Source organism: Melampsora larici-populina, assembly GCF_000204055.1.
Source record: "Melampsora larici-populina 98AG31 unplaced genomic scaffold MELLAscaffold_33, whole genome shotgun sequence".
In the NCBI taxonomy this organism is placed as follows: Eukaryota; Fungi; Basidiomycota; class Pucciniomycetes; order Pucciniales; family Melampsoraceae; genus Melampsora; species Melampsora laricis-populina.
This window is the reverse complement of record NW_006768797.1, coordinates 621,753-633,448: the sequence shown is the minus strand read 5'-3', so window position 1 is coordinate 633,448 and position 11,696 is coordinate 621,753. Positions and strand designations below refer to the sequence as shown.

The 11,696-nt window shown below is 39.7% G+C and overlaps 3 protein-coding genes across 3 annotated transcripts; 2 read left to right on the top strand and 1 right to left on the bottom strand.

The window, feature by feature from the left end:
• Window positions 1-304: 304 nt before the first annotated feature.
• On the top strand, window positions 305-1,274 carry MELLADRAFT_28580 (uncharacterized protein; the record flags this gene model as incomplete). Its single annotated transcript, XM_007412890.1, has 4 exons — window positions 305-372; window positions 457-632; window positions 744-916; window positions 993-1,274. Coding segments are annotated over 4 exons (699 nt in total), but the record flags the coding sequence as incomplete, so codon positions are not given.
• Window positions 1,275-3,229: 1,955 nt separating this feature from the next.
• On the top strand, window positions 3,230-4,812 carry MELLADRAFT_65338 (uncharacterized protein; the record flags this gene model as incomplete). Its single annotated transcript, XM_007412891.1, has 6 exons — window positions 3,230-3,342; window positions 3,407-3,653; window positions 3,733-3,801; window positions 3,922-4,414; window positions 4,488-4,508; window positions 4,613-4,812. 6 exons carry the CDS (start codon window positions 3,230-3,232, stop codon window positions 4,810-4,812), a joined length of 1,143 nt encoding a protein of 380 aa, XP_007412953.1.
• A 1,735-nt stretch (window positions 4,813-6,547) lies between these two features.
• Window positions 6,548-10,136, bottom strand: MELLADRAFT_78487 (uncharacterized protein; the record flags this gene model as incomplete). Its single annotated transcript, XM_007412830.1, has 8 exons — window positions 6,548-7,463; window positions 7,538-7,853; window positions 7,920-7,967; window positions 8,054-8,197; window positions 8,268-8,413; window positions 8,729-9,477; window positions 9,854-9,928; window positions 10,005-10,136. The coding sequence occupies 6 exons, from the start codon at window positions 9,003-9,005 to the stop codon at window positions 7,120-7,122; spliced, it is 1,275 nt and encodes a 424-aa protein (XP_007412892.1).
• Window positions 10,137-11,696: the final 1,560 nt, after the last annotated feature.

Below are 11,696 nucleotides of genomic sequence, written 5' to 3'. Positions count from 1 at the left end.
AACCGGCGATCCAAAGATGAGAAAACCTCATAACATATTTACTGGACAGAGAGAACCGGACGATAAAAAGCTTGGCGGCCTTTCCCGTATCAAGAGTACAAAGCTTTGGGGGGTAAAGACTGAAGAGGTCCCCCCATTAGGTCAAGCGAGAAAGCACGTGGGTGACATACCGCGGAATTCAACCGTACACGGAAGTCCGCGAGCCCATTCCTGTTAGTACCAATCTGCTTTCCTTTGAAGTTGGAAGAGAGATGATTGTTACCGAGGCTAAATTATCTTCACCATTGGTTTTGCTCTTCACTTGCCTATAGCTTCTTTCAAATGGGCAAGAGGTCGTTTGATCGGAAAGGGGAGTTTTGGAGAAGTTTATTTGTGAGTAATCTGCCTATGTGTCTTGATAGAATATTACTGATCAAAATGGTGTCACGATGATACGGGCGTTGTATGTATCACTAGGGCTTTGAATATCACGAAAGGCGACATGTTGGCCGTGAAAAGAGTCACATTAACGATGGGAGATTCCCAGCTGATAACGGAGAGTGACGAGAAACACGGGAAGGCTGTAGCCGCGTTGAGATCAGAGGTTGTAATGCTTAAAGACCTCGAGCATCCCAACATTGTCCAATATCTAGGTATGCTGCGACTTCAACAGCCCAAAAACTAACATATAAGACATACATAGTACATACATCACCAAGCATGTTAATTGATGTTGATGGCTGTTTGATTGTTTTTCCCCTTAGGATTCGAGGAAACAACGGAGTTCGCTAGCATCTTTCTTGAATATGTTCCTGGTGGCTCGGTAGGAGGTTGTATCCGAGCCCATGGTGCCTTTGAATTGCAAGTCACCAAATCATTCACAATTCAGACTGTGGAAGGTCTCAAGTATCTCCATCACTCTGGAATTTTGCATAGGGTTAGTGTTTAGAAACTCGAGTGACTGTAGTCAACAAAGAGTAACTCATTGGTTAACCTTTGATTTCATATTTCAGGATCTAAAATCCGATAACATCTTAGTTGATCTAAAGGGAAATTGCAAGATTGCCGATTTCGGGATTTCTAAAGTATCATCCAAAGTGGACGCATATCAGACCAATACCTGTATGTCATTCAAGGGTACTGCGTTCTATATGGCACCAGAGATAATTACAAATCAGAAAGGTTATAGTGCCAAGGCAGACATTTGGTCATTGGGTTGTGTAGTGTTGGAGATGATGTGTGGGCGTAGACCGTGGTCGGAACTGACTCAGCTTCAAGCGTTATTCAAGGTCAGTAAATTCTTCCGAACGAAACTCATGATTGATTTGAAGGTTTTGATCTTGATGTTCGTACCTCTTTGAACTGGAATTGCAGGTGGGAATTGAGGGTGTAGGACCTCCGATCCCAGGTGATTTGGAATTAGACAAGCTTTCTCAACACTTTTTCCAGGCTTGTTTCTCCAGGTAAAAGTTTTCTTGGCCAATTTCTTCCGGTTGATCTTCCTTCACTGACATGAAAATGATACTTATCCGATCAGGAATCCGAAAGATCGACCAGTGGCTGATAAATTATCAAACCACTTATTTTTGACTGTGGATCCTTCTTGGTGTTTTGAGGGCTCTGAATTGTTCAGGTATGTCTTAACCTCAATTTATGTGTCACATTAATCGTGAAAGATTACATTCTGGATTTGAATGTGATTTCAAACATTTCTCAAGTAAGTTGTAACATAGAACTGATATCGCAAATGATTTCTAATGCGTGGGGGTAATAGAGCAATCGGTACACAAAAAATCAACGAACTCTTCAATGAATGAGAAAATCAGTGTCATAAACTTATAAACCTCGACGTGGTGAATATTGAATACGTCAAGTGATCTACCCTTTCTGATTTCTTCACGTTTCTCTGAACTTGTAGCTCCTGTAATTCGGGGTTAGCGTACATTAGCTTTTGACGATGACGAGCTTGCACGGGATCCAAACTTACCTACAATCCTATAAACTTATTCATGTTCTTGTTCTTGTTCTTGTCACTATGTAATATCTGTAATATAATTTCATGTGAGCTCTCCAATGTGAGTCCATCACAGTGTGCATATCAAACTTTTATGATGATTCATTACGTTGGGAGTAATTCAAAGTCCCTTAAAAGAGTCTTACTTTTGATGCCACTACGTTTTTCTAATCTTCACTCGAGTCAGCCTCACATGTGACTCAAATGTGTCGTAGATTTTATGAGCTTACGGAGATAGCAGAGTATCAAAAGCTATCGAAAGAGAAGAGGTTACAAACTCAATTGCAAGAATTGACCTGAGGTTTTGGCCATATCGCTTCTGATGTCATCGTGAGCAATCAATCAAGTTTCAATGGATCCTTGGTGTCTTGTAATTTTTGCGCCTGCATACAGCCTGATGTTGGATTTGTTTTCTCGTGCGCGACATTTTTGCACCTTACAGTGAAATTTCCCTACATACTCCATCACAGATTTCCCCCCAGCTTGACTACTTTGGAAGACCAAGCGAGATGTGCAACTCTTGTTGAACAGTTGTCCAAATTTGGCAGATTCCCTCCCTCGAAACGCACTCTCGCAAGCTCGCTCGGATTTTCTTCGAGAGAAAGACTGCGTTGGCCCTCGGCCTGGATTTAACAATCGGTGTAGCATATCACAAACACCAACTTTCTTGAAGCCTCGATCGGTGAAGCTTGATTCGGATTGCAACTGGAACTCTATCAGATCGTCAATTTTTATGTATTCGTAGATCTATGGATCCGAGCAACCGATCGCTCAATCTCAATCGGCGACGTCAAGTTCCTTGGTTGATTGGCCACCGAGTCCCAAGTCAGTACCCAGCTCATCGAGAAAATGTGCTGATTGAACTCTCGGATGTTATCACGATCCTAGACTCGTTACCGTTGGTCAGACTCATTCGCCATCATGGTGGAAAATTCAATGGCCTCACAGATCCACTCGGCGAAGCAAGGGGCTCGTCTGTGTCCTAAGTGATGGTCACAATGGCACCCCATAGCCCTTGAATATAGAACGAGCTCGTAAGCTGACCACTCGAGGATCCTTTCAACTGAACAACCTGTTCGATCCCTCTCTGGCCTAGAGAAATTAGCAATATAGAAGAATTGAACTGGGTTTCCTATCGCCCTCTGACATCCTCAGACTCCTCACTCTGATCCAGTCTTCTAATAGCTTTTCATAAAATCTTACGGGACCAATTCAAACGAACAAACAAACCTAATAATGCTTTCAGTCACATTTTCATCGCGCCAGATGAAAGGACTATTGGTGACATTCATCACATTGATGAGCACCACACCGAATTCGATGTCAACACCACTGCAAGACGACCAAGGGTAATTACATAATTGTTTGAATTGCTATTCACCTCGGTTCGCTAATCTGTCATGTTTCTTGCAGACTTGTCCGCCGGAAGATGGGACAGGAACATACCATTGAGCATATCCTTGTGAACATTAAGGGGTGTCCTGGCGGTGTCTGTGGCAAACTAGGTTGGTACATTTCAGCAGTCTTCCACATAAGTCTTAGTCTTCATTTGACTTGGGATGGGTTTTTGACAGCTGGAAGTGTTTCCGGAGTCCTCTTGGCCGGTGCAAAACCATGCGCTGCACAAGATTTAGCCGATAAGTTGATCGACGAAGCAAGAGTGAGTTATAACATCTCTTTACAACTTTCTTTATACAAGTTTGAGTCACTTATGGGGTAAATATTTTTGAAAAAAATAGCAAAACCCTGAGATCAAAGAACAAAGAATGAAAGATGAAATCATAGCATTTGCTAAGATTTTGTGTGCTGTAAGTCAAACTTTACCTCAGAATCCTTTTTTGAAAGTTGAAGAAAAGAAAATCGATAACAAATTTTAAACTTATCTGACAAAACACGTTTAAAATTCCACATATTCATCATGATTGTAGGCCGAAAAGAATACACCACCGGATTATAAGATTCCACCTCATCAACCTCTTAGTGCGGTCTACTGTCTTGATCCCCCTAAAAACCCAGAATTGATAGGTTTGTACACCACACAAGATCCTGGAAACAATGCCTCAGCTTTCTTTGATCCAGTCAAGAAGATAACAATTCTTGCAGGAGCTCCTGGAACTGTTAGACCTTCAAACGCTATCTCCCTGAATGCCAACTCATCTTCCTCAACCTCCTCAACCTCCTCAAATTCCTCAACTTCCTCGACCTCCTCGACCTCTTCAACTTCCTCCAAACCTCCTACATCAACTACAGAGAATACTGCTTCAACTACCAAGGATGTCACTGCAAAGATAGATGTATCAGAACTCTCAAAGTGTTCGAATCCTACAATCGTTTATGCTGCTGGTCAAGAGGGCAGGAGCAAAACGGAATTCACTTATGGACCGGCTAACAAAGACAACTTTCCACAAGGAATAGCGTTGGGTGAGTAGTTTGAAACAATGAGCATTTCTTTGCTCGAGAAGTATCATTTACTGATGTAATGTAAACTCTATAGATATCGGAATCGTAACCCAAGGTACGTTGAGCTATTCAATATACCTTCACACTTATACCGAATCGTTTCACTTCGTAAGTCAACCATCATCATGATGTCACTAACGTTGACAAATCCGTATCTAGCTATATGCGAAATTATCCTCAAGTGTGTTAGGGAAGCTGGAAAAGGAAAAGATGACGATTCGAAAGGAACCGTCAAACAATGTAAAGCACTTCAGGCACAGATTGGACATGTGAAAGGGGATGGTAGCGCAGCTGATAAATGGAATGAAGCTGTTTGTTCAAATTCTCTTCTATCATCTTGTTTGAAAACTTTCATATGATTGATAGGACTGAATCCTTTTTTCTGCACACGATCTTTTGGCTTTGCTTCTGTGACTTGACGCCCATTTCTTAGTTGTAAGTTTATCTTGGTCATCTGAAATCTCATTTGATAGGTTCAAACTCTAACAATATATCTTTTTCTGTCTCCTCAGTGGTAAAAAGACCAATTTCAAGGATGCTAAACCAGCAGCTTAATGGAACCCCAAACTTCTTTCCCTTCAAGGTATCTTTAGCAGTACTTCATTGGAAAAATCCATAAGCAAGACTTTAAAGAAATCTGATTGTATTTAGTTCAACATATATGATGAGATCAGGCTCATATTACGGTTTATAATTTGGTTGAAAATTTACTGGTGAAACTTATGACCAATGATTTTGTTTGATCTTTGATTTTGATTTTCTTTGGGTGTTTTACTTAATCGACCTTTGTACATAATTCTTAGTTTCTATCAATCAAACCCTGGATTCAAGTAGAGATAGACATTACTTGTATCTCATACTGATATCCTGCTAGACTTTCCAAAATATCTTCTTTGTTGGAATTTGAAATTTAATATGTAGAGAGGATTTGTTTCACAAATATGGATGTTATCATTAGAGAGCCAAGGTCATGGTGACTAATATGGTTTTGAAAAGATTCAAAACCTTTAGATCACATGCTCTAGATATTTGATCAAAGGTCCTTGTTGATAGAGTGTTATTTGGGTACAACCAAGATTTCTTCACACTTGATGACTTGTGAAATAATTTCTTGCAATGAAGATTTCAAGGTAAGCTGGGATCTAGATTGATTTTGACCACCTATCCAGAGCACAATTATCTCGAGTCTGCTTTCAAGAAGTTATTGTCATGAAACTAGTAGTAGATATATGTGTCAGATTTCCCAATGTATACCACACAAGAGGAAATATTATTCCCATACTTGCTTGGTGACGTTCCTCATTGGTACAAATTCAATGGTGACAAGTAATCTCATGATTTTCTCAAGATAATTTCAATCAAAGGATCTGTGAAGGATATAAGATCTAATAACAGCATAAACACAAAACCATGTGTGATTGAATTCATCTCTTTCCCTTTTCAAATTCTTGATTGATGATAAACACAATATGTTTTTGATGATAACAAACCTTCATATTCACCTCAAAATCAAAACAAAACATGGATTAAAATCATGACACTACCCAATACATGATCAGTTAATAATAAAATCAAACAAGAATTCTTACCAAAAAAAAAATCAAAAACAAATCATGTGCTAATGCGTCAAACCAATCAAATTTTCTCAAATCTTTCTTAATCATAAATCTGACTCATTTATAAACATATTACTTATAAAGATTCACATCTTTAAATTAAAAATGCACATTTTCAAATTCTCAAACATCAATCAATTCTGATTCATCAAACTAAAATTCTGATTTTCCAAGTCTCTACTAAGAATTTACATCTATATACACAGATATCAAATGATGAAGCGTGTTGAAAAAAGATTGCTTATTTGGTTGTTCAAGTATCCTTTGAGTTTCAACATGTTTTGCATAACATCTTGCGCATTGAAGAAACAAGCTCTGTAAGGACGCCTCCAGGTGATCAACTTTTTCTCTCTGCGCCTTCTTCAGCAGTGTTGTTCTTTCTGTTTCATTTGATTCTTGTTTGAAGTTCAATGTTGCAGAACGTTGGCCAAAGGCACTTTATCAAGTGAAATCTATCTGCACACTAATTTGATGTCCACTGTTTCCAAATTCTTGCAAGCTTATACAAGCAAAGAGAAAATGGCAAGTACTAGAGCAAATAGACCTTTGAAAAGAACCATCAAAATGTCGTGCAAAAAAAAAGAAAAATGAATAGCATGTTGGAATAAACAGATAAAAAAGATAATGCAATCAAATGAACAAGATTAAACAATGACATCACAAAAGTCAAACAAGATTAAAACAAAATGGAAATAAGGGTAGAAGAAAATTTAACACACACACGCACACACAACAAATCCTTTCCAGAATGCTAATTGAGGAAAATTAGTAAGTAAGAAAGTAATAATAAACAAATCCTGTATGATCCAAGCTGTTACAAAAGTGTTGTGAACGTTTCGAACCCCCCTCACCAAAAAAATCAAGTAGACCACAAATTGATTAAAAGGAGAGAATATATGATGAGAAATCGTGAAGAGTAGCTTTGGAAAAAAGAAAGAAAAAGCTAGCAATGGAGAAGTAGTGATCTAAACAAGATAGAAAAGACAGAAAAGAGGATTCATGGTGAGGTATGATGCTCTGAACAGATTCAAGGAGGTCTTCTGATCAAGATCAAAAACCCGGGAAAAGTGCACCAAAAGGATCAGGTCCAGTTTTACCATATTCTTCTAAACTAGCTTCATCATAATGATCAAAATTCGAACTATCCCACTCATTGGCCACTCGAGGAACATAAGGTGCTGGAATCTCTTTCCGATAAAGGCGTTCCCAATCTACTTCTCCAAACCAGATATGATGAAAGATATCACGTGATCCGTTTGCCAAATTTCCAAATCGTTTCGATAGATCAGATGTAAGTAGTGATTTGAGTAGATCCTTGGCTTGTGGACTGAAATAAGATGGATATCGAACTTTTCCAGCAATAATCTTTTCGTATAATCTCATAGGGCTCTCTTCTACTCATCAGGACCAAACGCAAAAGTTAGAAATATGAATGGTAATGATATGAGCAGAAGACAAAAGTACATACCTTCACAATAGAAAGGGGGGTACCCAGCCAACATTTCGAAGATCAAGACACCTAGGGCATACCAATCCACAGACTTGTTATACCCTTTAGACTGAACAATCTCGGGTGCTAGATAATCGGGTGTACCACAAAGAGTCCATGTGATATCAGGAACAAGTTTGGCGAACCCAAAATCGGTGATTTTAATGTGGCCATCGGCAGCCAAAAGGATATTTTCCGGCTTCAAGTCACGATACACAATGTCCATGCAATGCAGATAATCCAATGCCAATGCGACTTCAGCACCGAAAAATTTGGCTACTGGGTCTGGAAAGCGCTATGAACGAGAAAGTAGCAATCAGTCGAACGGTACGATTGACGATGGTAATCAATGTATATATACCTGTGATTTCCGTAGTAAATTAAACAGCTCTCCTCCGGAAACAAAGTCCTATAAAATATAACAAGTCAAGATATCAAAAATTCGGCGACCAAAGAAGCTTCCGGTATAGGTGAGCCATAAATAGAGTTGCCTACCATGACCATGTACAGGTTGAACGAATCGGAAAAGGTACCCCAAAGGTTGACTAAGAACGGATGCCGAACCCGACCGAGCATTTCCCTCTCAGAGTTGGTATGCTCAACTTGTTTGAGTGAAACGACTTTTTGTTTATTGAGGACCTGAGGGATACCAATGCGGGTTAGATTGGGTTGAACATTGGACAAGATTGCCAAGATATAGTTGTCGTACCTTGATGGCATAACCACGTCCATTATGCCGACTCTTCGATAAATGAACTCGACCAAAGGACCCAGTACCGAGCGTTCGGATGAGGTCAAAGTCGGCAAGCGCGTAGCGCGAACTTGTCTTACGTGTAGCGGCTACAGTGGCTGTGGCTATAGAGGTGAAGGATAGCTTGTCAGTGTTTGTCGCTCGTAATTGTTGGCTAGTTTGTAGAAACGACATTGATGAAAAGATGTATGAATAAGAGCTACACAGGTAGATATATGTAAGAGGGGCGAAGAGAGAAACAACGAGGCATATGGCTTGATGAAGATGAACGCATAAGGGTCACAGGGTATAGCCGAGAGCCAAGCCCGTTAGGCTGCGCGGCCCGACCTCAAGAGTTTCAATGTACGGTTGTATAAGACCAAGCAGTAATATATTACATTCAAAGACGAGTGTGACTAGATAGTGAATTGTAGACTGACCTTGAGATGAAGCTGGAAGAGTTTGAAGAGTAGCATGAGAGTTGATAGGTACGGAATCAGCAGGAGTAGGAATTTGAGCACGAAAGTCACGATCCGGTGATCGAGGAGGACTTGGAAGACCGGTAGGCTGTTTCGAGGTGGTGGTAGTGGTAGTGGAAGGAGCTGAAGAATCAGAGGGCGCAGTGATAGTAGTTGGAGGGGCATGATAAAGTGGGGTAAGATTGGGTCGAGGAGGTGAAGATGGTCCCGGAGGTTTCTTTCGGAAGAGTGTAGGCATATTGAATGATGAGTTTGATTGATAAAGTAAAGCTTGAGGCTTGAAGATCGATACAAGCGAGAAGGAGAGAGGTGTTGGTGTGAAGTGTTGAGAGTGATGAGTCTTGTTGGTTGGTTTAGTGTTTTAGTGGTTAATCTGTGTTGATTGATTGGTGGATTAGATTGAAAATAGTGATGATTGTGGAGAGAGAGAGAGAGAGAGAGATAGACGTCTGTTGGATAGACGGCAAAGGAAATTAAATTTAAGGGAAGATTGAGATTATTAGGGGGGAAGGGAAATTTCTTTTTGGATCAGGAACTTAAAACACCACCTAAAAAGAAATGGTAGGCTTATTAGTTTTAAATTACTCTTTCCGTGTGGTTACAGACAGTGAATGATACAGAAGATGGAGATGAGACCAGCGGATTAGTTATTTGGTTGACGAGGGTGGCGTGAAGAGCTGGTTCAGGCTACAAGAGTTGAGGCGAGAGGGCTGTAGAAGTTTTAAATTGAAAGGGAGAGATGGAAAGATGGAAACAGATTAAAAAGTTAGTAACTCCCTTGACATCAAATCAGTTGACAACAAGGTAACTGATGGTGATGAAGTTATTCAGATTGGAGTCGAATCGAAGGGAAATGCTCAAAAGAAACCATCATCCATCAATTTGAATGCCAATTAACTAATTCAATTTTCATGATGGATGGTTCGATTAAGTACACATTTTGGGATGGTGATGAAGGTGTTGATATGTAATACGAATCAGGCAAATCGCATGAATTGATAGGTTCGAGTTCAATGGATAATATCCTATTCTGTTCAACTATTCGATGCTTGATCAAATTCTCTTGCCATAGATTTATAAACTCACCAATTCAAGTATTCTGGTCAATCTAGCAAAGTTGATCGGATGAAGTTGATTATCACTGATAACAACCAATGTGATCTGGTAAAGAGGAAAACAAAGATTTAAATCAAAAGTCAACAAGAACTTTGGTTTCTTTCTTTGATTTAGACCTCACGTTTTTAATCTTGATGGTTTCTTCAAGTCTTTCTCTCGATCTTGAGGAGCTTGAGGAGTTGGATTGATGGTTTACTCTTCAACCAAGAATTACCGTATCTGAGTAAAATATATCTGATTTCCTTGATCGATCAAATCTAAAGTACTTTAGTCTGAGTTCAAAAAGGATGAAGATATAAAAATCAATTGGGTATCTGGTGAGCTCAAAGATTAATGAAAATGATGATATCAAATTAAGATCGAAGGATATGAACGAGTTTGGATTATGTGTAAATGAGATCCAAAAGCATTTAAGTTTTTAATGAAGACTTTAAAGAAATTTAATCATTCGTTGATCGATTCGTTGATGAAGATGAAGATGAAGCAAAAGGAGGTGGATTCATCAAACAGTTTGATAGTCTCAAACTTTAAAACCTTTTGCTTTCTTTCGTTACCATCATCTATGATCTCATTACAACAACCGTGCCAGTTTATGAGCTGACTTTCTACACTTACTCTCATCACCCATCATCTTATCCCCCATCACAATCATCACCTGTTTCGGAGCTTTACTCTCATGGACATTCTGCCTCATTGATGCACCGTGGAGGTCTTCGGAGTGATTTCCTGAATCGATTGCTCGATCTCGTGATCTCGTTTATTTTGTGAAACCTCCGAGGGCTTACACTAAGCTTAACTGGTCAACACTAATCAACTCGGATAAAGTCGCACTCGCCATTGATATTTGTTGCATGTAACAGATCAGAGATAGACAAGAAGAAACAACCGATACTTTCCAGGAAATATCATTCCTGAAGGACATTTCTTCTTTCCTACTTTTTTGATCTGAACTGCCTTCTTGCATATCAAGCTCTTGACTCCTCAAAGAGGATTTATCTATCTCATTGAAAATCCTTGGGATGAGATGAGGGCGTAAAGAATTGAAACATTCCATGGTTTGATGAACCTGTTCCAGGATGGAGAAGCCGAGCATGACCCAACAATTTATGTGAACATGTTTCACTTTGTTTGTAGGATGCAGGGTTCGGAATCGACATTTCCGAAGAATTGAAAGAGCTCCTTCGAAAGCATTTTTTTTATATTTGTTCATGGATTTTGAAATACTTACGTAAAATTACGGTACTCAAAGTTGTGTATACTTTGCCGTGTATAGTTTTTTTTTGTTTTTTTGAAGCTAGACACAACCCGGAAAAAGTATGTCTTTTGTTCAAAGCTCAAAAATATGTACTTCTGAGCCAGAAACATAGTTTTTCCTGGTCGTGTGTAGTTGTGAAAAAGAAAACAAAAACTATACACGGCAAAGTATACACAACTTTGAGAGCATCCGCACTCGTGCGGTAAGTCGGGTGCGGTAAGGTTAAATTTACCGCAAACGCGGGGTCTTTTCCACACCGGTGAAAAATTAGCCCCGCGGTAGTTAATTTTCGGTCATTTTGCGTTAGCGAATCGGTAAATTTACCAATTGGCTAACGCATGCGGTATCACACATCACGACTTGTTCCCGGCAACTCGACTCCAAAAACAAAACTCAACCAGACCTCCAACACCAAAGTCAACAACCAATATCTCCTTTTCACCACTCACACACGATGATTCCAAGCCTTACAGTTGCATGACAGAGGCAAGAATGTAACCCTTCCCCTTCTGGCTGCAGCTGCCGTCCTGCGCCGCTCAACTTCTTTGCGGTCCCTTT